The sequence below is a fragment of the Heliangelus exortis genome, chromosome 22 (assembly GCF_036169615.1).
Source record: "Heliangelus exortis chromosome 22, bHelExo1.hap1, whole genome shotgun sequence".
NCBI lineage: Eukaryota > Metazoa > Chordata > Aves > Apodiformes > Trochilidae > Heliangelus > Heliangelus exortis.
This window is the reverse complement of record NC_092443.1, coordinates 5,564,197-5,590,052: the sequence shown is the minus strand read 5'-3', so window position 1 is coordinate 5,590,052 and position 25,856 is coordinate 5,564,197. Positions and strand designations below refer to the sequence as shown.

At 50.1% G+C, this 25,856-nt stretch overlaps 1 protein-coding gene across 1 annotated transcript in view; it reads right to left on the bottom strand.

Annotated features, from left to right (window-relative positions):
- Window positions 1-1,590: 1,590 nt before the first annotated feature.
- Window positions 1,591-25,856, bottom strand: part of ASTN2 (astrotactin 2) — a 319,778-nt gene continuing 295,512 nt past the window's right edge. Inside the window, exons 21-23 of the mRNA XM_071766590.1 lie at window positions 10,222-10,322; window positions 8,943-9,126; window positions 1,591-2,508 (exon numbers count right to left, since the gene is read on the bottom strand). Of these exons, the coding sequence (XP_071622691.1) occupies window positions 2,271-2,508; window positions 8,943-9,126; window positions 10,222-10,322 (523 nt within the window). The 3' untranslated portion in view covers window positions 1,591-2,270. The remainder of the gene's footprint in view (window positions 2,509-8,942; window positions 9,127-10,221; window positions 10,323-25,856) is intronic.

The window sequence follows — 25,856 nt, the reverse complement described above, 5'->3', positions numbered from 1 at the left end:
ACACAAGGTGGCTTCAAAGCACCTGGAGGTGCACCCAGCAGCAACTCCCTGTTGGGCCATGCCCTGTGGGTGCTGCTGGCCCTTGTGGCCCCAACGTGGGAGGGGGGACCTGTCCTGTGGGGTGATGGAGCCACCACCTTCTCTGATGGTACTCGGAGGGGAGGACCAGTCCTAGAAAATCTGCATCAGCACCTCCAAACAGAGATCCCACAGCAATGTGAACACCACGACATGGCAGCCAGAATAACACCACAGTGCCAGAATCACCAGGCCTGGCACTGACACACTTTGTTTTACACAATAGCAAAGCTGAAGAAATATCACCTCACCTCCCTCTTGCTCCAGGGTCTCCTGGTTCATGAGGTGCAAGGTCTATGATCTCTGGCATCCCTCCAGCTCACAGACCTGCTGTGGGCATGGATGCTGCTGAGGGCCATGCCAGGGCTCAGCACCTCTGGCTGAGCAAATGCAAGTCACTGTCACCTCCTTCAGCACCTCAACAAAACCCTGTGACCACTGGCAGCCACCAAAAGGCAAAGGGATGGTTAATGGGCATCAACGCTGGGGGCTGAGAGAGGTTTTAACACATGGGACCATGGTGTGTCCATGTTCTTCAAGTGACACAGTGGTTATAGCCCAGACCCACAGTGTCACTGTCCTCTCCCTCTCTGCCAGAAAAAGGGACTGAGATTAAAAACTTAAGACCACCTGCAATACTTGATCCACAAGCTGCTACATCAAGGCAAAGTTTTCTGTCAGCTCCAGCAGGACTTTGATCAGGTACTGGCTGCCTTCCCAATGTGCATGATCAAGGTGGCACAAGACAAATAAAGAGACATAACCAAGGCAGGGGGCAAGATCAGGTTGGGAGAAACAATTAGAATTACTTGAGGGTTTGCAAATGAGGCAGATAGGTTTAGCTCTAGAAGAAAAGATCTCTGGCTGAACTTCCTCCACATCAAATCCTGCACCTTTGGTTTCAAAACATTTTGATTATGAAACTCACCTCCTGCTTGTTTGCTTTTATGCTGAAGAGTTAAATAACCAGAAAAAATAAACAAAACTGTTTGCTTTGGGCTGACTGAACTGATCCATAGAGGCCATGCAGTTCCCTTTCCCCCCTCCAGGTTTGTTGTTTTGTTTTAAAAAGAAAACGTGATAGCTTTGAGCCGATCTGATTTTTGTTCCACCCTCCACCTCCCCCCCACCCTCCCACACTTTTTGGTTTGGCTACCAGGCTGAGAAATCCATTACCCACAGGGAGCCTAGGCCAGCCTAACCCACATCTGACAGTAAAAGAAACCAGACTCTCCATGTCTTTTCAGCCCCTGGCTTCCTTCTTGGGCTTTCCCACACGCCTCCAGCTCACACCAGGGCTGGTGGCCAAGCTGGGTGTTAAGGAAGCAGAGGACCCTAAGCAAAGAAGCAGCTCTGGAGGTCAGCACCAGTGTCAGATACAGCCCTTCACCTCAGCCACTTCTCACCTGGGGACAGCCATGGGGTGATGTCCTCTCTGGTCCCGAAACTCTTCAAAGCACCTGGCAGTGGTGACATGGTGTCAGGAAGAAACACCAAGGAAGCAACCAAAGATGGACTTCATATGAATCTTTAATGCACAGAACCAGCTGCTGGGAGCCTTGCAAACGAAGGCTGCACACGGAACCACTCCGGCCACTTGGGGTGGTCCAAAAGCCCAGCTTGCCTGCATCAGCCCGGCACCTGCCTGTCATCCCCCACTGGGACCTTCGCGGTGTCACCAGCCACCCGCGCCACCTCCTCCTGCCATCCCTGGCCACCCCGGCAGCAGGGCCCCTTGCCCCACAGCTCCTGCCTAGCAGCAGGGCAGGCAGGGTAGGCAGGGAGTGGGTCATCCTGTGGCCAGCAGCTCCCCTTCAGCTGGCCCTGGCCTCGAGAGGGCATCTCCTCCTCCCAGGTTTTTTTGGAGCGTGTAGTCCAGGAAATTCAGTAAGAAAAGATTAAAAAGGAGAGGCTTTTATGCAGAGTCAAACCAGATAATTTCTTTGTTTTTGCTGTTTTGTTTTCCTCTTGAAAAATTAAAAAAAAAAAAAAAAAAAAAAAAAAAGGAAAACAAATTAAAGTCCAACGTGCTGATTTCTTGTTTCTCTGCTGTCTGTGTGAGAAAGTCCTGTTTGGCCTCGCTGTCCCCTTCCACCCCCTTCCAAACACCACCCGACCCCAAGCAGCACATCTCGAGTCCTTGACTCCTTGGAGTCCCTCGGCCTCCCACAGCTCCAGGCCCACACCTTCTCTCACCGCCCCTTGGACTCCCCATAGGTGTTACGCAGCATGGAGACCATCTTCTCCTCACACAGCACTTTGGTGTCCTTTAGGATGCTGTACCAGACCATTCCAGGTGGTCGGACTTCTTCGCTGCGGCAGAACAAGTAGGGCATGGTCTCCGTGCGGCTCTGGATGTAGGCGCTGCGTAGCAGGGTGGAACAGTGGCTGCTGACCTTCTCCAGCCTCCTGAGGATCAGGTGTGCCTTCCTGGAGGGGACAGAGATGGAGACAGAGCAGGGCGAGCAATGCTAAGAGGAAAGCAGGCATCAGGCCTTTTGAGTTCCACTGTATTGTGACAAAAAAAAGGATGTGACGCATTGCCTAAACCATTGTCTTTCCTGTTTCAAATGGAGAGAAGCTGTTTTGCCCCAAAGTTTGGGGTATATCTGCTGTTTCATAGCATCAGGTCAACAGGGCTGGAGGGATCTCAAGTCTGACACACTAGAGCAAGTAGGGTGCCCTGAGGACACTGCTTGCGCATGGCTATATGGTCACCACCATCACCATGTGCCCCTGGCAATCTCCAGCATATGTGCTGACCCCCCATGAACCCTGGTGAGACTCCCCCCCAGCACTCTTCTGCTCCTGACCAATGAGCCCAGCCCTCCTTTTCCTGTTTTCCCAAATGTCCAGGAGGCAAATGGCCCAAAAGGACTGACACTAGAAGAGAGAGGAAAAAAACCACAACACATTAAGACAAAACAAAATAAATCCATAAGAAACGAAGAATCCCCTTGTGGGAGTCTGCAAAGTGCTAAATCAAACAAAGGGAGGGGAAGAGGGTTTACTTCAGTGGTCTCAAAGTCTCAAGATCACAGATTATTTCCTCTCCCTCTGGTGCCACAGGAAAGCTCTGGATTGGGCGTTAGGGGATTTCACAGTTCCTGCAGGAATGTAAATTCCTGATAATGATATGACAGGAGAAGAGCTGTCAGTCAGCAAGGGATAAACATGGGGATTATTTGATTATGAAAGTGGAGGGGTGGTGCAGCCCAGGCTATGAGCTCCCAGCTGGATGGGGGGAGTGCTGGAAGTTCAATGTGTCCAGACACCCCCAGGCACAGGGAAGGGCTGACCAGAGTCACCTCGGCACCAGAGCAGAGGGCAGAGACAGGGGCAGGAGGCAAGAGGACATCCCAGCATCCCCAGCTGCCTACAGACCTCTCTTTCCAGAGGGGGAAGGCTGGATGAAAGGCTGGAAGAAACCACACGGAAAACTTCCCTGCTTCTCCCTGGTGGTGATGGGTTGAGGGTCAGCTTTCCAAGGGGAGAAAAGAGTAACTGGAGTTGGCCCTTCTTGGACAACACCACTTGGTCTCCATGTATCGTTTTAATCAATAAAGACCAGGTGGGCAATTTGAGCCTCATTACAATACACACAGATTATAATAATGATGTCATGGGGTGACAGCCCAGTTCTGACAGAACACCCCTCTACTCTCTGCAGCAGCCACCTGACCATCTACAGCACATTGTGCTCCCATGGCACAGCCAGACAGTGCCAAGGCAGGGACTCTCCAGCACACACCTACACACCTAAGCTCTTCTCTTCCTTTTCTCCCTTCCCACCACTTCACCTTTCTGCTTCCCTCCATATATTTCCTCACCCATCTCTCACTTCTCTCCCACTTTGCCTGTATTGCCTTGGTTTTTACTCTGCCTTCTTGCTTTCATACCTTCTCCAGAATACTTTTAGGATCCTCTGGATTTTGCTAAAAACTACCATCCTGTCCTTGCTTCCTGATACATACTTAGGTATGCATCCAGGCAAACCTTCCCACTTGTGAGGAGCAGCTCAAGGTTGGCAAGAAGTCCACGAGTGAAACCATCCAGACCTGGTGATGTCTCATGTGCAGGAGGCTGTGCTGCTCGTGGAGCTGGTCTCCATATACCTGCTGTATTTCTAGGTATGTTCTGTGCAGTGGGTCCCAGGAAAGAACTGATGTTTAAGGGTGGCAAGCAGCAGATGATGGGTTTGCCTATGGGGATGCTGAAATTGCACCATGGCCAAGAAAGAGACATGGTGATGAGAATCAGGCCCTTTGCTTTCTGTGTCTTGTGCCAAAGCTTCATTTGATGGGTTTTGCTGCTTTGAGTCACTTATTTCAGTGGGGTAATGAAGCCCTGTGTAAATGTTAGATTTAGCTTTTGGCTGTCAGCTGTTCCCTCTTAAAAATAAAAAAAAAAAAAAAAAAAAGGGAAAGAGAGACAGAGTGGGTGAGGGGAGGGGTGAGAAAGAGAGAGAGGCTTTCTGGTGAAGGCTGGGTAATAAATTACAGGAGCAGTTCTTGGGTTGCCAATTTAACATCATAAATCACACCCTGGGTATTACCCAAGTGCTCCCTGTGGAAGGCTGTCGGGTCAGAACGACCACCTTTTCAAATACTGGAAATGAAATCTTCCTAAATGCTGACCAACCTCATCCCTGCCAGGAATGGTAATTTATTGCCTTATTAAAGGGCAAAAATTGGGAGAGGATGGCAGGGGAGTGAGCGGGGGTGGGGGAGTCACTCTTCTGTGGCCAGACCCCAAGCTTTCAGCCCCCAAAGGGATGCAGAGCACCCCTTCCCCTCACCCCACAGCCCAGCTGGGGAGTGCCCCCCACGTTGGCAAGAGCCAGCAGTGCCCTCCCCCCTGTCACCACTGGGGCTGTTGTTTTAAGTTGGCACCAGCCAGGGAATGATTCTGGTCTCCACTTCCATGACAGATTAAGAGGGTCACAGCTATGGTCAGAAATGATGAAGAGGAGGATTTAAAAACAGTGATGGCTCTAGGAGGCTGCTTCCCTCTGCAGTACCTTGTGCCACAGGAGAGGAAAGGGGAGGGGGATGGGTATCTGCTGCAAGGGCACTTTATGAGGGCTCATACAAGGACCAAGTGAAGGAATGTGGTACAGTGATTGCCCAGGAGACAGGGCACCAAGGTCCTTGGTTGCCAGCCCCAGCTTTGCAACCTCCTGCTCTGCCCTGCCCCAAGGGTTACTCCCACAGGGACATTAGATTTGTCCCCTGGCTGCACAGGGAACAGCCATCACTCACTGGACTGGTGTGGGATGAAAACCCATCTGGACCCAGCAAAACCCTGCCCTATCTCACCTAGGAGGAAGGTGATAAATGAGAATGAAACAACATGATTGATGAAGCACAGAAGATTGGATACCTGAGCTGGAGGGAAGGATGAGAATCGTGGGACTGCTGCAGGGAGAGAGTGGCTGCCTGGCTGCTCTGTTCTCATATGGGACAATTTTGTCATAAATTCAGATTGTTCCCCTCTGCTGAGAAATGACCTGGGTCTCTCAGACCCTCATGTGGGAGGACAATGAGTCCGGGACTCGATGGCCTCTTATCAGAGCCTCCCATCAGAACATTGCATTCTCCCTCGGTACCAGAAGGCTCAGGAGCTGCACTGTGTCTCCTGCAGCATCCAGGCTGCCTGGGCCACTTGCTCAAGCAAAACAGAGACTGCAAACCCTGGGCTGAGGCCACATCCCAGCCCCCTTGTTGCTGGCAGCCACAAGCAAGGGCATGGAAGGAAGATTTTAACTTAATTATTTGTACTCCTTTCCTCCTAAAAGCCAAGCCCTGTTAGCAGCAGTCTTTGGAATTGTCCTGGAAACACAGTAAGAAAAAATAATAGAGAAATCTCCCCGTCGCTGTGTCAGGAAGCACTCTGGCTGCTCAGATCCAAAGGTCTGAATGCACAGTAGCATTCAACCTTCACTGCTTCAGACAGATTCCTCTGTTTTTTTGGAACAAATTAACTCTGTGAGATTCACTCGGTGTCTGTAAGAGGAACGGGGGGGAGCAGGAAAGGGGTTGTTGTTGCTAAAGGAGACGAGCAGGATGAGGCAAGCCAGGTGCCAAGATGCTGCTGACCACAGAAAGTCCTGGGTTAGGGCCACCAATGAGCTAAGTTTTTAATGTCTCCTTAATATAAACGGTCTGGTTGGGACATCTGGCTGTCAGCGTGGCTTCTCACAAGCAGCTGTTTGCAGTAACCTGTGGCTTTCATGGAAACTGGGCTCACGAGGACTCCAGTGTGATGTATTTATTACACAGAGGCAATCAACTTCCCTCTTGTCACTCAGTTTTATGAGAGAACATTTACTGTAGAGCTGAGGCTCATCTGATAAACATTTCAAGGTACCAAAATGAATGTCCCCCTGGGAAGGAGAACAGTCTGTCAATTAAAATCCTGTTATGAGATGGCCTCCCTTGGCAGAGCCTCACTTGCCTCTCTCTACGTCAGTGCCTCTGTTTCTGTCCAAGCTCCTGAGAAGCAATGCTGGACAGCAGAGCTTTGCTCTTGTCAAGAGCCTGGCACCAGCTGCTGCAGCCTTTATAGATGCTTGCCCTTGGCTCTAAGTCCTTTATTTCTCAAGTACAGAACAGGGGCACTCAAGCCCTGCAAGGAGCTCATCTGGCTTGATGAGGGAGGCAGACAGAGGCTGAGTTGAACACTGACTCCAGATGTAGCTTGGTACAGAGTCGGGCAATGTGGGTGACTGAAATGTCACCTTGCAAATGGCACAGCTCGATGCAGGTATCAGGTTAGATGCTTCCTTCAGAAGTGCTGGATCTCAGGTAACAGAGGACATAAGGATGTGTAAGAAGATGCTGATGGTTCTCAGGGATTTAGAGAAAGAAGAACAAATGAAAAGGACAAGCAAGTCTACAGTGTCACTGCAGAAGGAGGACAGGAGTGGGAAGGCTGAGAATGGCTCTGGGACAGAGGCTGATGAACTACCAAAGAAACTATGATCAAGGTCATCTCTGAGGAGGGCAAGCCCCTGGCCAGCCTGGAATCATGTCCAGGAGAGATGCAAACTGTTGTGGGGAGCTGTCATCCTGGCGTTACAGACAGATCCTCAGTCACATCCAACAAGCACATAGGTGCAAGGGGGAGAGAAGGAAAATCTTTTCCAGTTATTCATGGACTGCAGGACTCTATTCCTCCATCTTCCTCTGCTTCAGCTTCTTTGAGAACAACTTGTGAGATGAAGATGCTGCTAAAAGCTTCAAAGCAGGTCAAGGCTACTTGAATCCTTTAAGAGATCTCAAGATGTCCAGGAGGATACAGCTACTTCTGAGCATTTCTTGCTGAATCTTTCCCAAGGTGCTCAGTGACAGCCTGGCCTTTGCTGGGGTGCTGTGAGGACACTGCTGGGACACTGCCAGGACACTACCAGCCATCTAGGTATAATAAAGTTCACATAACTCTAATCTCTGAGTCTTACCAGCACTTGCACTGCACTTTGGGGATTTGCAGATGCAGTCCCTCTGGAAAGGTCCCTTACTCACAGGAAAAAAACCTTTCCCAGCTCTCTTCAGAACATGAAATGTGTAGCAAGAAGAGAATATTTGTAGCATAGGTAACAAATGAGGTGCTGTGTGCTTGCTGACAAACTTGCGTGGTGTAAGGGCACCATGGGGCTAAAATTTAGGAGGATCTTTCTACATCAGCAAACTTATTATTCTTTTGGGAGACAGGGAAGGTAGAAAAGGGAATTTTGGAAATATTTACAGTTTGTGTGGCAACCATATACTACTGTGAGAATAAGTATATGTCAAAAAAAAAAAAAATAGAAATAGATAGAAGGAAATATCCATGAAACATATAGTTTAGAAGAACTAAGGTTACTACATAGAGATTGGCCCCTCTGATGGTATCAAATAGTCAGTTTTCAGTGTTTCACTGCTGACCAGCATTTCAGCTCTGCCCTTCCAGGGGCTCAAAACTGTTTTCATGTAGAAATAACCCCCTGCAGCAGAGTATTGTCACACACAGCCCAAACCACACCAGGAGGTAGCAGGTGCCCAAAGCCACACGTGGGGCAAACTGTCCTCTCCTCAACTGTCTACAGGGAATACTGGTAAGGTGTGGAGGAAGCTGTCTAAATGCTGGATGGCAGAGTGGATCTGTCCTGGATGCAGAATCCATCCCACTATGAGGGGAACAGTCCTGGAGGTCACATCCCGTTCCTTGAAATCAGTGTTCTACCCCAAAAAACACCTAGGAGGGGTTCTGCTGTCATTCTTCACCCAGGTATTTACCATACACAAACCCTACAATATCAGAATGGACCTGCCCTGGATTCCCCAAACACCTCCCAGGAACACAGCTGCCTCTGTTCTGTAGCTCTTGATCCTAATGCTTGTCACTTTCCACAATACTTAAAACATTCCCACCTGCTGCATTTTTGCTTCATTTCCTCAATCACCCTTCCCAGTATCCACACTTCAGTTAATCAGGGCATCCTTGAGCCCCTGGATAGCCATGGCCCCATCCCATGGCTCTACAACTGAACAGGATCTGACTCAGTCTCCCTTTAGACTCTGTCCCAGGCTTAATTTATACCCTTTGCCCCCACCTCCTCAGCTTCTCCAATGCACCCAGCTCAGCTTCAGTATTCCCCTCCTGGTTCAGGAAGGTTGCTGGATGTTCCACACACGTTCATCCAAAGCCCACACAACTTTTAGATGTCCCAGAAGCATTCACCCAAAGACAGAGCAGGACCCGGTGGTCCCAGCGCATGGAAGTGCAGCTTGGTGAACACCAAAAAGAGACTTCTCTCAGCTGAGAGGAGAAGGCAAAAAGCCAGTTGCCAGCACAAGGGAGGACATAGGGAAGGGACAAAATACCTGGGGCCCAGCTCGTCCTCACTGCGCCAGACAAAGTCTCCAAACTTCTCATAGTGGGAGTTGTAGTGGTGCTGGACTCGGAAGAGCATGGAAGCAGAGACTTCCATCAATGTGTTGTAGGCTGTCTGCTGCTCCTTCCCACTGGTGTAGCCATTGTAGAGGTTGTAGATTTTGTCAGCTATCTCTGGAAAGGATCAGGGGAACGGGGTTAATGAACAACCAGAAGGTGCCAACACAGGAGGAGGAGCGAAGCCCTTGGCAGGGCTGGCAGGAGAGGCGGGCACTGGGGATGCTGCCAGTCCCTTGGGGCTGCCTGCAGCAGGGCTCAGCAATTCTTCAGGCTAATCCTGCAGCCAGGGCAGCCCCAAAGACTCCAGCAATACTCCATGAAGGAAGGAGAGGAGGAGGGTTGTTAGCATGGGCAGACACAGCCTTATCCTCCCAGGTAGGGCTGGTAAGCTCCTCCCTAATTCCCCAAACCAAAAGCCATTGAACAGCTCTGATGCTGAAGGGTAGGAAGAATCCAGCACCATTGGAAGCAACATGCCAGAAACACAGCACATCATTGCTGTGGGCACCTACTGGAGCAGCTCAGAAGTGTTCAGTAGGAGGGTGCACTCCCTGCTGTAGAAAAAGCTCTCTTTTTGGAAATGAAAAATGAAAAAAACCTCATTTCCTTAGTTTTCTTCCATTTGCTTATTTTTTTCCTGGGAATGCTTATTAATAATGTGGAACAAAGCAGTAATCAAAACTTTCTCTTGTGTGTTTTTCAAAATAGAAAGCAAGCAAGAAAAAAAACAGGTAACCTGCCTTTCACTTAGAGGAATCTTTTTAAATTTGAAAAACAAATGGGATTGATCTCAAAACTGGAAAATGCAAATGTGCAAAAGTGACTGGGCTTTTACTGGTGTTTCAGAATGAAACCAGCTGTCACCTGCACTCTTTTAAACACCCAGAGCTGACAGCATCCCTGTCCTGGCTCAGCAAGGAGAGATGGCTCTTTTTCCAGGGAACTTGTATCAAATGCATGCATGAGGAAAGATGTCATGGCACAGGACCATAGATGCCATCAGTTGCCCATTCTAGGGGGGCCTTTGCTACTTGCAGTATGTCACCCCTCCACAGATTAGCAACCCTGTGCCACTGGGTGGATTTACAAGAGCCTTCACAGTGGGAGAGGAGGGAGTAGAGGGGCTTGCAGGAATACGATAAAGAGGGGAAAAGGAAAATTAGCAGGAAAAGTCTTATGTTGTGGAGAAGGAGGTGTCTGAACACTGACCTTCTGCCTTACTGTCATCCACCAGCGGGCAGGCTGTCCTCAGGGTGATGGTGCTCAGCTCTGAGTGTCTCCCTCGTGTATCCACTGCATACAGGGTAAATCTGGAAGGCAGAAAGGAAAAGGAAAATAATGTCTTTATCCCTCAGTCCCACTGCCAGGTTGTTATGGGAACTGGACTTCACAGGAGAGAGGGAAAATGTAGTCCAGGCTCCTATCAGACAGTTTTGGCATCTCAAGGAGATGTGAGACCATCTTGGGCTTAGAACAGAACACAGGGAAAGGAGCCAGGGCCGGGCCAAGCTACCTCATCCCCATCCAGCATCTGCAGAGCTGTGCTCCCTGTTCCCCCAGCATCCCCAGAAGCTGCAGCTGCAGGACTGCAAAAGGTTCAAACAACTCTGGGGTTGCTTCACCGTGTGCTGGTACAAACACTGTAACACGGGGGTGTTTGCAAGCCAGGTTCCTCTCTGGCCCTCCTGAGAGCAAAGCAGTAATTCCTGCTGTAAGAGAGCTCTGTGCTGACAAGTGACAGCTCGTACACGTCCTGCCAGTGGCCCTCGAGGTTGTTTTCTCCCTCGTTTCCTCACCAGGGTGGGGTTGGTAAAAGGGTGGGAATGATAATTTCACACTTGAAGCTAATGGAGAGCATCTGACCATAAACCATGGGTTTTGTGCCGGATGAAACACTGAATAAACAGGCTGGGGCTGCATGGGGCATCCCGGGATGCCAAGCTCAGAGTCCTGGTCAGAGTATCAAAGCTCCAAAATGAGAATGCTTCTTCACAGCAGGGGTGACAATCTTCCATCCACTCTCCCAAAAAGCATATTTATTCACCCCGAGCCAGGCACAGAAACTTGAGCTGGCTTTGACAAAACGCAGGAGCTGGCTCCAAACCCCTTGGAGGTCTGAGATGCCTACTGGTGGGGTACCCAGCTCCTCAGAAATAACACAGCCCCCTCCTTATCCTAAGGTAAAACCAAGCAGCTCTTTTGACTGAGTGCAAAGAGGACATGAAAGCTGCTGAAGCTTAAATAGGATTGAGACCACGAGTGATGTTTACTTAAGAAATGGCCCTAACTCCTCAGCATCTTTAACAAGGGCAGAAGCAATGCCTCCCTTTTCCTCACCCCACACATGAGCACTCCCAGCCCCCTCTCCTCCCTGCACATCCCACGCTGTGCTGATAAGAGCTGACATTTGCACGGTAGCAGTTCCCAGAACAGGACATATTCTCTCCAAGCAATTAGCATTAGTTTCTTAACAATACTTGCTGTCTGAAAGGATGCCAGAAGACTGACAAGAAACTCACTTGCATATAGGGAGAACTCCCATTTTTCATAAAGTCGGAGCATGCCGGGGACGCACATGAGGAGCTCACCCAAGGAAATTCTATTTAATTCTTTGGCATGACATCATTTTCCTTAATTTACAAGGAATGTTGCTCAGAGTGAGAGCATCTCAGGAAGGATGTCCACAACTATGCAACTTCACAAGTACCACACACAGGCTGTTCTCCCTCTATAATTAAGGGACAGCAACACAGCACTGGAAGTAACATTGAATCCAGGGCAGGAGTCTCACTTCAGGGCTTTGCATCCCATCCCGGAGGTGGCACTGTCCCTCCTCCTTCTTTCACCAGAGGAAGGTTGAAGGTGAGTAAGGAATTCTGCTGCCCTGAGCAGCTTGGCAGCATGAATCCTCGGGTCCAGAAAGCAACAGCAATAGGGGCACCCAGTGTTGGGTGGGGGAACCTCAGCCCTAGTGAGATGAGGAATTTCACTGCAGGAGATCTGAGCAGAGATCCCAGGGGTCCTGCTACCCATCCAGGTGCTCATTGGTACAGGCATAACAAGCTGTAAGAGGGTTAACAAGCAGGTTACTGCTGTGAGCTGATCTCCATCCCCATCTGAGGTCACCTGCTGAGCTCCAGAGGCTGTGGTGATGTGTTTTCTTTTTTAAATAGGTGAACACAGCTAATGTGTAACCTCTGCTCTGTCTATAGCTGAGCAGTCAGGACAGCTCCATTAGCTCCAAGGCAATCAGTACCAGAACACTTTCCTTGAAAAACGTCTGACTTTCATCAAAACACAATTGTAATATACAGCAATTAGCACCCACATTACCTCCTGCATTGCCAGCGGGGTCAGGAGGGAGCAGCTCTGCTTGGCAGGAAGCTAAAGCACATCCACCCCTCTGGGCAACGTTAAGGACCTGTGTTAGCCCTTGGACTTTTTCCCTCTGGCCAGCACACACAGAAACAAAGTCACTCAGCTGCAGTGAGCAAGAGCATCTGTACTAGGCAGGAGTCAGGCCAGGGTTAAAAAATCAAGCAAGCCTTTCATTTCATCGTGTTTTCAGATGACACCAGAAAAAAACCAAAACAAAACAAACAACAACTCAAAATGTAAATGGAAAAAGATCAGAATCAAGGTTATTGGGTAAAAAAAAAATTTTTTTTTTTTAAAATAATTGCTTTTCCTCACCTGAGAGCACTCTTCTATCAAGAACCCCAGAGGAAAGTTTTGCATTTCCATTCACTCTGAGATATTGTGCAATCAGCACCAATAAATGCAGCTCAGGTGGCAGAGGGCAGCTCTGTGGCACACAGCCCTCCACAGCCCTTCTTCCAGCATGTGATCTCAGAAGGTTTTACCATTAACCATGGCCCAAAAGATCACCCTGAAGCACAGCAGTGTTAAGAGCTCTGTTTTATCAATGGTAAACAGACATACAAGGTGAAGCAGGGCTCAGTGACATGAGGGAGACAATGGTTTCCAAACTTGTTCTCAAACCACTTGACCACCCAGCCTCTCCACAGCAAAACACTTTGATAGCTAATTAATGGCACTGTGCAGAGGGCTGGGCATGACTTTTTTCTTTTACTCCCAGAAATAGGCAATTAAGAGAAAAGAGTGCAAAGATCTAGGGCTCAGTGTAAACCTGGCATTAACAGGCAGATCTTGCTTGCTGCATCTAGGAGAAAACCCCACAGAAGATGCAGATGAGGGGCTGCCCATGGAGATGGGACCAGTTGAGGGTCTGCCCTGGTTTGGACCATGACAGGGTCTGAAGAAGGCAGTGGGTGAGAGGAGAAGGACCACCACTACACAAGAGGGATGGGGACATCTGCACAGCAAATCAGGGGAAAATCAAAGTGAACATGACCAAGGGAGTGCAAAGCTGGATGGAGATGCTCCTGCCATGCTTATGTCTCCATACAGTGTTTTGGGCCAAGGACCAAAGCAGGCAGCATCCCCACTAACAACGAGGGAGCTGCACCTGATTACACAAACCCTGATCATTTGTTAAAAAATAAGAAAAAAAGAGGCCAAAGAGTGGTTCTGAGCATTTTGGCCAAGACAGAGAGTGTCTGAGGTAATGTCAAAGCCAGAAATTAAAAGGTCCCAGACCCACACTCAGTGCATGAAACATCAGACAACCTGGAATACCATATGGTAGCTACCATCTGGCAGAGCCTCCTTCATAGCCTGGAGGTGTTTTGTTTAGCTGTAAACTTTCCCCACAATGTTTTCTCATGTTCTCCCTGTGCCTTCCAAAGGAGCTGGGAGCTACCTGCTCCTGTCTCACAGCTGATCCTCTTTGTTACCTGCACCTTTATTAACATCACACATGAACACTTCCTTGCTTTACTAGAAATACTGAGATAGATTTTGCCCAAAGAGATTCCAAAGAGCATTTCACCACTGTAAGCACACATGTTCTTGGCAGAGATCAGCCCCTCCATCTCTGGAAATGCTGCATCAAAACACAGTATATCAAGTGCTATACAGTAACACCACTTAAATATTTACTACTAAATTCAAAATTATTGGGATCACTAAGAAATTTTAGGGAGAGATAGAAAGCAATTAACATGTGGCCTCATAAAATATCAACATCATCCTTGTAGATACCCCATCTATTGCTGGCTGAAGCCTAGATTTTATCACTAGGCTTCTTGGGGGAGGAAGAGAAAGCAGGAGAAGGCTACTGCCTTGGTAGCTTTGGTTCCTGGAATCCAGTGGCCATGGAAGATTGTCAATTGTGTTTGGAAAAAAAAATAATTTGAAAAAGTCCTTTCTCAATGTAGACAAAAAAGTCAAACCAAACCAACCAACCAACCAACAAAACCCAAACCAAACAAAAAACAACAAAAACAACAAAAACCAAGCAAAAAAAAAGAAAGCAAAAGACCAAAAGACAAAATTCTGAAGGCATGAAACAGTAAGGCTGAGAATGAAACCCCAGATAATGTTATTTATTTACAGAGAACCACATCAGCTCGTGTTTTTTTAACTCCCTCTCATGATGCTCATGATGTTTGAGAGCTTTACTCATGATCCTCATTTGCGGGAAGGGAGATAAATATTTCTGCATCTGACCTTCCTGAGCTGGGCAGCTGATGTCTTTATATCCTCCAGAGATAGCACAGGCATTCCTGCTCTGCCTCAGCCTTTGGGCTTATGCAGCTGCTCAAGGAGATGCCACACCACAAATGGGCTGCAGAGAAAAGGATCCAACAAGGAACCCAACAAGGAACCCAATAAGGAACCCAATAAGGAACCCAACAAGGAACCCAACAAGGAACCCAACAAGGAACCCAACAAGGAACCCAACAAGGAACCCAACAAGCAGACCTGCAGCTGCCGAGTACCAGAATGACCACAAGGAGCTGGTCAGATACCAAGGTGATGGCTGTAGGGCTGTGCTACGGGGACCCCTGTGCCACGTGAATGGGGACAGGGCAGAGACATTGCTCCAGAGTCCAGTGTCACACAGGAATACAGTTTCATGCTTTCTGAAGTGGTGCAACTGTAAATGGTTTGGCCAGCAGGGCTTGGCTTGAGCTTGGCTGATAAGCCTGGGTGTGATGCTTTGTTCCTGTGGCCATGAGACTGTTTTGCCACCAGCCCCAGGGAGCTTGGTTCAGGGCAGACCTGGCTGGTGTCCCACACAGGGCAGTGAATTCCCTCTCCCCTGGCAGCACAGGTACCACCACCTCTGATGCTGAGCATGAAAATACAAATCCTGACCTGGCTGAGGTCGCATCACCTGGGTGCTATGTGCACGTCCTGCTGTCACCCTCTGGTTGGTCACAGCTTATCCGTGTCCCCAGCACAGCCAAGAGGGTTCAGGGCTGACACACAACCACTGCTCACACACACACACACATACACACACACACACACACACACATACACACACATATCACTCCCTGCTTCTCCAGCCCTTCTGGCTTCCTGTTCCAGCCGAAAGACAATTGAGAGGCCTCCATTTAAAAGCCCTCAATGGACCAGATCTTGGCAATCCCTGTGCCCCATCCCCAGGCTCAGGGCTGTGCTGTGGCATGTGCAGAGCAGAGCAGCCAGGAATGGTGCCACAAACACAAGTGGGTGGCAACACACCCCTTGGAGTTCCCTTGTGCTGGGGGACCCACAAGCAGACACTGTCCTCTCCTGGCCTTTTAGTACCTTCAGCTCCCCAACACCCAGGTGAGGGGCTTGCTGGAGGCAGACTGGCAGTGGGAACACTGAGAGGGTATGTGTGTTTCTTTGTCCCAATGCTCAAAGCAGAGCATCAGCCTAGTGATTAGCAGCAGACCTTTATCTCACCATCTCTCTAAAAACATCAATAAATTCACATGAACAGTTTTCCTGAAGGACTGTTCTTGCAAGGCAGGGGAGCCCAGGGATGCTGTGGGGTGGAGCAGAGGGTGGGTGTTTTACCCCCAGCTGCATGCCATAAGGTATCCATGGTCCACAAGGCCTCTGGGCACCCCCCCCATCTTCATCCCCCCCTGTGGGCTCACAAATCTCCTGCTGAGCCTTCAGTGAGGGCCAGGGAGCAGGAGAGAGGCTCGCCTGCCAACAGCAGGCTGGGCAAGCACAGAAAGGGTGTGTGTGTGTGCTTTGTGCAAGCATTTCCAATTCAGAAACCATTTCAATTAAAAAAAAAAAAAAAAAAAAAAGAAAAAAGAAAAACGATCATCAAATCCAATAAAAAGCAGCCCATCCACACAAGCCACAGGAATGCAGCTTAGCTTATTGGCGACTCTTGTGATTTGAAATAATTAAGAAAGGTAAATGAGAACAACCCCCCCGGTCTCTGCAGCAAATACCAAGCAGACAATGAGCAGGGAGTGGTTTTTGGAAGGAAAGGATTTCTTGGTCTGTTTGGTGGATTCTTACTTCTGGCTGATTGCTCATCCCATGCCTGTGCCCGTAATGACAGAGTGAGGTGGGACCCTAAGAGCCCTGACGGGGCTGGGGACCTGGGCTAAGCTGTACATGGCAGTGGACATGTCCATGCTGTCTCCCTGGGGCTGGGACTGTCACAAGTATTGCAGCAATAAAGCTACTGGTAGGGTACTTGAAACTTGGCAGGAGCACAGGGCAGGGCTGGGGACCTCTGGCAGTGGTGGCACAGAGAAGGCAGGTCATGGTGGAAGAGGAGCTTCTGAGGAGCTGTGTGGTCCCAAGGGAGGTGAAACCAACCTGCTGTGGCCACCCAACTGATTGCTGTTGATGGATCACACACCTTCTGCAAAAGGACCAGCACTGCCATGGGTTACACTGCAATAAGGATAGAGCCAATAGTGCCACCTTGAACAAAACATCTTTTAGAAACCTCTCCTGGTAGAAAGTTACACCATCCAAGAAGTTACCTTTTATAACCAAGCTTCTTTGGACCACTTGTGGCAGCTGACTCTGCTTCCCTCAGTGAGGTGGAGGAACAGGTTAGCAGCAACACCAGAGCATCGAAGCTTTGCCTCTATGCACATACACAAGCCTGTCAGGAAACTGTTCTCACAGTTCACACCTTTTTTTCCAGGACAACAAATGCTGTTAGACAATCATTACCCTTCAAGAGATGCCTCCCAGCAATACCAGACCCCAGTTGTCAGCTGGAGAGAAATAAATGTATCTGCCTCAACATGCCTCAGGTGTCTGATGGCTTTTGAAGCATAGAAAGCAGTGCCCATCAAATCCTCCTGGCAGGAGGAAGATGCTCTGCAGAGGAAGAGGCTGCTTGATCAAGGAGACCTCTGGAAAAGGGCAAAGGAGACCTGATCTCTGAGACAGTGAGTGCAGATGGAGCAGTCATGGGGCTGAGCACAGGCTTGCACAGCCATGGGGCCAGCTCTGCTCTGTGGCAAGCCTGGCAAAGCCACCAAGGGTTACCCACATGATGAGGTTACCCCAAGATGCAGATGAAGCCACATCCAGGGTCAAAACTGTTGACTTGAGAGTGTGATATTTCTCATGGAAGGGGTGCAGTGTGGGACAGTGCCACCTTGATGTCACAGAGTCCCACCACTGCCACCTCATATGGATGTTCTGCAGCACCCACTGCACATCCCACAAACCTCACAACTGCCATGCACTGCTGCACAACCAGAGACACAACCTAAAGCACTATAAGATTGCCTTCTTACCCAGCACCTGGATTTGTCTGAATGGCTGCTGTCCACTGGAAGCTGGGTGGCACAGAGGAGATGACAAGAGGAAGGAGAGGCTTGTAAAAGACAAGGTTGACCCCAGATAGCATAAAGGAGCATAAAGGAGCCAACAAGCATAAAGCTTGGCTAAAATCATACATTCTTGAGAGCTGAGGGAAAATGCTGCTTCATGACCTCTGGCACTGGGTCAGGTTTCTGTGATGCCCTCTGTCTCCGAGCAAGAGACAGCAGCAGGCAAGGTGTGAGTGCTGGTTCTCCCAGCTACCCCTGCACACGCAGAGGACACAGTGTGTCTGAGCCAAGTTACAACACAGAATCACCCAGCTCTCACTCCTTACAACAGTTCATCAATCTCTTTTGGTTTCAGATCCCTGTTGAATGAAATCCAAAAGAAGGATGGAAAGGGGAAAGAAATACATTAATTACAAATCCTGACCATTTGACCTACTGCCTGGATCCATTGCATCTCTTCTAGAGAGATGACTAGTAGGTCGTTCACCTCCCCAGCCTCAGCTGAAACTTCTCAGCTTCCTAAGATTTCCCTCAAAACTCTGCCATAAGCCCCACCAGCACAGTGATTCCCAGTACCACCATGGCTGTGAAAGAGAGCCTTGATACCCAGGCCACCTTCTGTTCCCTAGAGCCCCACTCCTGAATGATACCTGTGTTAGAGGGCCAAGATCCCACAAGGAACCCCTTTGCCAGTCAGACACCTTGCAGGCAGCAAAGCCAAGATTGCCTTCGGCAAAAATGTGTTTCACTGCCAAGGAGGGAAAAGTGCCAGCTGGTCTGAGCAGGGCTGTGGTTTCACCCAGATGGTCCATGCAGCCCCCCTGGCCATGGTGTCCCCAAGGGGCTTTCACCATCCTGGGTCTGAGGGCACAGCAGTGAACCTTCTGCCCCACTGTCCTTTTCTCTGTCTTCCTCCTTCATCACACCTGCTTCTTAAAACCACTGGCAAAAACCCCCGATGATTATGCTCTCATTGCTTGCCCTTAGGATCTTATTTCCCCAGTGCATAGCTCATGCTCAGAGGAGGCCCTTTCAGGAGCAGATTTCCACTGCTGATGAAGGAAGAGCAGAAGAAGCTTCTCTGGAAAGTCCAACTGCACTGCACAAAGCTGCTGATGGAGATGACATGGACAAGAGAACAGGTCCTTGGTGTGGCAGCAGGACAGAATTCCCCAAAAGCAACCAACATCAGATTAACAGTAACACAGTTCATGTTGCAGCCCTGGGGGGGCTCCAAGAAGAGCTCCCCCAGAGCTCCAAGAGTTTGCTCCAAGAAGAAGAAGTCTTCATCTTTTATTAGCTGGAAGATACAGAGCAGACCCTTAAGGTGTCTTCACAGGGATGGGCGCTTAACTCTAGGAACAGGACACTGGCAGAAAAAGCAGGATCACCCTGGAATTAGCAGCTTGGGGGAGGAGGGATAGAGAGTGCTCTGGGTCTGTATTTCTTGGGAATTTCATCCTTGCTCTTGTCCTGTTGGCTGTGATGATCAAAAGTTTCATTCTGGCAAGGCCAGAGAAGATCCTAGGTCACCAAGGATGTGAATTCTAATGTCCTTGGGTGAAGAATCAGTGGGAGGTGGTACTGAGTCACTGTGGGCTATACTTTTGGCTCCAGAGAATCTAAAGCAGCTTGCAACAGTCCATCAAGCACCAGAGTCCCTATTCTGCTGGGAACCACCAGAAGATTCCAAACAAAGCTCTTCAGTGAAGGTCAAATGAGTTGTCTTTGACTCCTTGTGCTGCTGGAACAATCTCCCCCATCAGGTTGGTGCCCAAGGCTGAAAACTGTGGGTGCTTGTCCTGCTCTGTCTGCAGAGCTCAGCGAGAGCTGGTAATGGCTCCAGATGTCCTGGAAGGCAGCACAATCAAGAAGGGCTTTCCCCAGCCTCTATGTCCCACATGTCCCCCAGGTCCTGCTGCAGCCTTCACATGGGCACCAAAACACCCATCAATCTCTCCAGATGTCTACAATACACCCTCCTCACTCCCAGGGTGAGGGAACCCCCAGGCAGCACCCACACCCTCTGCAATACCTTAGTTTTGGGACAACCCTGCCCTTCTTCCCTCAGCCACAGACACTCTGAAGCCTCCAGCCCCGGCTCCATCAAGGTTCTGTGTTTAGGGCTCATTACTCTGAGGTTTGGCTTGTCCTCTTCACATGGATCTATGGGTGGGTGGCTTTCAGACTCATCTGAAAGCATTAGTCCTGCACACTGTGTGAGCCTCCCAAGAGACCCATCACTTTAGTACCTTCCTACTCCTGGGACAGCTGCTGTCTTCCTCCATGGAGAGACAGCAGGGCTGGGGAAGGCTGCAGCTGCAGGAGATGAGAAGGCTGCTCAGAAGGAGGGAGAGAATAAATCAAAATCTTCCTCCAGTTGTGCTAGGGAGAAAGGAAAGCCGAGCAAAGCCCTGGCCCCCTGCAGTGAGCTCCACAATGGAAATGTTCACAGCTAACCATACCAGCCCTTCAACCTACCAACGCTCTGCAAGGCTTGGCCATCACCAGCCCTGGGGAGATGGGGGGAGAGGAAGGTTGTGACCCCTGGCAAATTGGGAAATGTTTGCTCCTCCCAACCTCACAGTCACTCTAAACAAGAACCAGACACTCCACGGTTTGCTACCCTGGGAGAACCCCTTAGCAGGGCTTGTTCTCATCCTCCTAGGGGCTTGGCTTCCATCTGGGCTGCTGGTTGAAATCCAGCCCAGGCTGGTAGAGACTTCAAAAGCCAGTGTCATCTGAGGAGTAGTGGGTGGTCCGTGTCAAGCAAGTCAATGGCTGACTGTTCTTATATAAGCCACCACAATAGGGCCTCCTCCTCCACAGCCTCAGAAGAAAGGAGAAGGGCTGTATCCACCACAGGGAGCTGAGCCTGTCCTTGGCCCTGAGGGTGAGCATTCTGGTGCAAGTCACCCTTACTAGGGTGGCATGGGGATGTGGACATGCCCCTCTGTGAGTAGAGGCTATCTGTCTGGCTGACTATCTCTGTTGGCTTTGTCCCCCTGGCTTCAACTTCTGCTTGAAACAAAGCAAAACAAAGCCCTACAACAGCAACGGCACACAGGGGAATGGCTCAGCTCAGAGGAGGGGGACACCTCCACTCCCCACTCTTACAATGTCCCGAGCAAGATCCAAATGTGCCAAACTCTGAGAGGGAGAATTCCACACCCTGTGCCGGGCTCAGGGAGATGCAGGAGATGGTTGAGGGGTTCCTGCAAGGGCTGTGGGGGGGCATGGTGGGGATGCTGTGTGCCAGCAAGCCCCAGCAGAAGGACACCAGCCAGGACTGAGGTCCCACTGCCTGCTCCCCCAAGCCCCACATGGAGGGGGAAAGGGGCGAGGGGCTGGCAGCAGGAGGGAGATTCTCACAGCTCTGACAGGCAGAGAGGGAGGGAGGAGGGTAGGAAGAGGGGGGAATCCAACATGAGTAATAAAAACAAAATCCCAGTAAGCACGTTAGAATTCGTTTGAAGTGCAGAGGAGCTTTCAGGCAGGGTTATGTACATCTCCCAGCCCAGCGTGATTTACACATTCCTTGCAAGCAAAGGAATCTTCCCTGATTTGAAGTAAAACAGATGTTTTGGGTTTTTCTTTGCCACCCTCCCCACCCCTTTTAATCATTCCTTTATTGAAATGATGGCTACACAGCTACCCAGCCCAGAGCAAGAGCCCTGCTACCCCAGCAGATCTCCACCAGCACAGGGACTCACTGCCCTGCACTCCAGGAGAACACCTCAGCATTGCTGGGACCATGCTTGAGAGCATCTGGAGCCCTGCTCTGCCACAAATGATGCTTTGGAGGTATCACTCCCTGCAGGTTTCTTCCCTTGCTTTTCCCTCTTCATGGAAGGATTTGCAGCTACCAGAAGCTTTTACTCACCTGCAGCAAGAGCTAACATGGCAATACTCCATCCTTGCTCCACCAACCTAGCTCCAGGAGACCTTCTAACCTCTACTACTGGTCCACAAGACTCTGCTTGATGGTTGGGACCTACTCTTGCTCCTACACACCTCACCCTGGTCCTGGTAGCATCACTGAGAAGGGCAGTCTGACCAATGTTTGCACAACCCAACACAGAGGATGGTGCTGGGCTGGTAGGCTGGAGCTGAAATTAGGTCTTGGTTTGAGCACTATATCATCTCAGCCAAGACATTTTGTCCTGGTTTTGTCCCATGTTTTTCACCCAGAAAGTAATCTGGGGAGGGCACTTGCTTCTTCTAGAGGAATAACCAACACTGAATGCAGCAGGGACTTTTGCATGCTAATTGACACTGCAAACTACCAGCCTAGGCCCTTGAGTTTACACTCATGACCAGTGCCATCCATCTCCTTTATCTTTTTCTCTCTTTCTCCCCCTCTTCCTTCCTTCCTGCCTTCTTTCTTCTTTCTCTCCTTTTTTTTTTTTTTTCTTTTTCTTTTTTTCTTTTAAACCCTGTTGTTATTTCTCAGTACTTCGTTGGTGGCAGGGTGGGAAGGGTTTTTGTAACACATTCACGTACCACTGGGACTTGCTCCCATTCCTGTCTGGTACAAGAGATTGCACAAGAGAGAGAAACAACCGGGGATGAGGAAATGCATGTTTATGAGAGGCAGCACTGTCATCGTGAGTGAGGGACCCCCTGCAAGAAAGCCAGCCTGGGAGCCAGTGCAGAGTTTCCATTCTCTCCTAACACTCCATTCATGCCTCTTTTCATTCCTCCCTGGAGGCCCCACCACTGGCCAAGGTCCCACCGCACGGCGCAGGACGCGCGCCCTCCCCTGCGCTGCCTTCCATGATATTTGTTCCTGGGGGTGAAGAGAGAGGCCTTGCTGCCTCATAAAGACACTGAATTGGGAAAGAAGTGTGCTTTGCTGTCACATGTGCTCCTGGGTTTCTTCAGGAGGGATGGCTGGGGACTGGGTCTTCCCTCCTGCGCCACCCACCACCCTCCCTACTGCCCACCTCACCTCTGCCCACTCTCCTTGTGCTCCCCCCCCCTGCCCACCTCACCTCTGCCCACTCTCCTTGTGCTCCCCCCCACTGCCCACCTCACCTCTGCCCACTCTCCTTGTGCTCCCCCCCACTGCCAACCTCACCTCTGCCCACTCTCCTTGTGCTCACCCCCACTGCCCACCTCATCCTCATGGGTCTCTTTGCTCTTGCCCAACATGGAGATGTGCACAGGCCCTCCCCACTCAGGGCGCTGGGGTCACCAGGACAAGCATCCTCCTGACCTGATCAGGAACCCTCCATATAATCCAAACCACATTGCTGCCTGATGGGATCCAGTCATGGGTAAATAGCCTTGACTGCAGCAGCCTGGAGGAGTGAGGGATCCTGTATCACCATGAGTAATGATTTAGGATCGTACATCCTTTGCAGATGACACAGGGAAGGTCTCACCCCTTGCTATTCTCTGGCCCCATCATCTTCCCCAGGAATAGTTCCCATTTTACCTCACTTCAGATGGTCCATTCCTCCTGGTGACAATTCCTCCTGCACACAAGGAATGCAATGGGTGATCTCTGCAGAGCTCCCAGAGATCGGGCTGGGGTCCCCCCTCAAACATGTGGAGTAGTAATAAAACTGAAAGCAACCACCCACACAACGACCCCCTTGGGTCTCTCGCCCCCTGCCTCCTCCCCCCCTCCTCCACACACCTCAACTTCATTATCTCTGATCTTGAGCTGCCTATTACATGGCTTTTGCCAACATAAATATTTAATCCCAGCACACTGCACAGAGTGGCCCTTGTGGAGTTAATGCTTCAACTCATTTTTCCACTTGGAAAACAATTCAGCCTGTGGCAGTGCAGCAGGTACGAGCCAGGCACTAAGGTGAAACTGGAGATGGGTTGCAAGAACTCAGGGACCAGGTGAGGTGATGCAGGTGGGCTTCACACCACGAGGTGGGCTTGATGCCATGGGGTGGGCTGCACCAGGGCAGCTCTGCTGGAGCAGGGTTCAGGTGGGAGGTGATGGAAGAGCCACTGCAATCTGCAGCCTGGGGAGCAGGGTACAGGGCCAAGGGGAACAGAAGGTGCATTTGCTGGGTTGCAGCAATATTTAGGATATTCCATTCTCTGAAGTGTTCTTGGAAGAAGCCCAGTCTAAAGGGTTTGCCTCACCTGCCAGAGCATAGGGCTAACCATGATCCCAGAACTGCTCCACACAGGAGGTAACCTCATCAAAACCTCAAGATACACCTGCACACCCAGAGGCTGGTTAGAGCAGGAGCTGGCCATGATTTCACCCCAAATGGACTAGATCATGGGTTTATAGGGCTATTGGGTAGCAGTAAGGAGCATGGTGCTGGTACTAGAAAGACCCCCAGCAAAAAGGGGTCTCTCAGACCTCCCAGATCCAAACACATGAAGAGGATGGGCAGACACCTATAGCAGTCCTCATCCATACATCTCCAAGTGATGACAAAGGGCAGAACCCCAGGGGACACAGCACTGCAAAAGGTACACAAACCCTTACACAGCTGCCAGACCCAGAGGGGAGAAGCACAAGAGGCAGAGAGGACAAAGAAGGTGACTGATAGTGCTGATGCTTCCCAGAGGTAATCTGTGACTTGTGTAAACACATCACAGAGCATAACAGTGCTGAGAAGGTTGGATTAATAGGATAATCCTGGTCAGCTTCAGGTCCCCACCTCAATGGTGCAGGTGGGAGAGAGGGTGGGGATGCTACAGACCTTGTTTCTGTCTTGGTCTGCTTTATGGGCATGAAATAGTTTGAAATCCTTTCCCTTACCTCTGTGGTGACATGTCAAAGGGTTCTGAAGAAGCATTTTGGTCCAGAGTGCTTCTTCTGACAGGTTCCCCAGCAGCCTGGGGTGGGTATTGCAGCAGGAGATGAACTTCGCAGCGATGATAGGCTCTGAATGAGGACAGGATCAGTAGAGGACTGGCCTCAACCAGCACGGCTGCTGACCTGCTTCAGAATGAGCCATTTGCTGGTCTCAGGCCCCACCTTTTATTGGCCCTTGATCTTTGAGCATGCGCACTTGGGGCAGCCTTAACTGGGCACAGGTGAGGCTGAGCACCGATTGAGCTCATTACTCGGCAGGTCCTGCCACCTGTGGCCTGCAGGTATCCTGGAGACCAAGAGACACAATCCAGCATCCCCAACCCTATGCAAGGAACTGGCATGTGTAGAGCCTCCTGTGTGCAGGACATGTACTCCCCCCACACCCTGCCACAGAAAAACTGGAAGACTGAGATGTTGCAATGACACAAACCAGATGAAATTACCCCAACCCAGCAGCAGCCCTTCTGCTTGGGGTTGTGCAATGAGGTTAAGAGCTGAGGCTATTTCCATAACTGCAGGGAGGTGGGAGATGTTCAGAAAGAAGCAGAAAATTATGCCAGGGGCTGGCATGCTCCAGCCATAGCTCAGGTTGCTGCTGCTATGCACTGCTCTGCAGCTTCCCCAGCAGGAAGGAAGTGGAGAAAAGATGGAAGAAAAGCAACAGGCCCTGATTCAGGGGTATGACAGCCCAGAGATGAGTCAAGGTGGGCACTCAAGCCCACCTCACTGAGCCCAGCCAGTAGCCCCAGGTGTTTGGGTAAACCTCTACCAGTGACTCCTGAAATCTGGGCTTCCTTCACACCCCTCCCTGCCAGGGCAGAGGGTTTCCACACTCAGCTCCATCAGCTGCTAATCCAGGACCCTGCCCCACCACCCCCTCCATCCACCATCTCCTGAACAAAAAGCAGCCCTCACCCCCTACTTCCTTTTTTTCTTTAGAAACACTTAAATTATGACATAAGCTTTGGCTCCAAGGGTTTTCAGTGAAAGCCAGGGTATTTTCTTTCCTCTTTCCATAACAGAAACCATATTGCCATATAATCAAATTTATCTCATTCCTGATGAGGGAATTGTGCATGTGTGTGAGGTCACCAGGAGCCAGGAGGGCACGTGTGCTATGAGCAATCCCTCTGAAGGTTTTCCAGACAAATAACCTTGGCAGTTTGAGGTGGCATCAGATTGTAGAGACCAAGAAGAGAGCAAGTGACCCATAATTACAGCAGGGAGCACCACCTATGATGAGTCCCACCTCACCAGGTAGATGCCACCTCCGCAACCAAGAGTTACTTCTTGGCTTTCTCTCCCACTTTTTGATGCTGCTCTCCTCACCGTGCAGAAAACCAAGCAAAGGGTGGAGCTCAGTT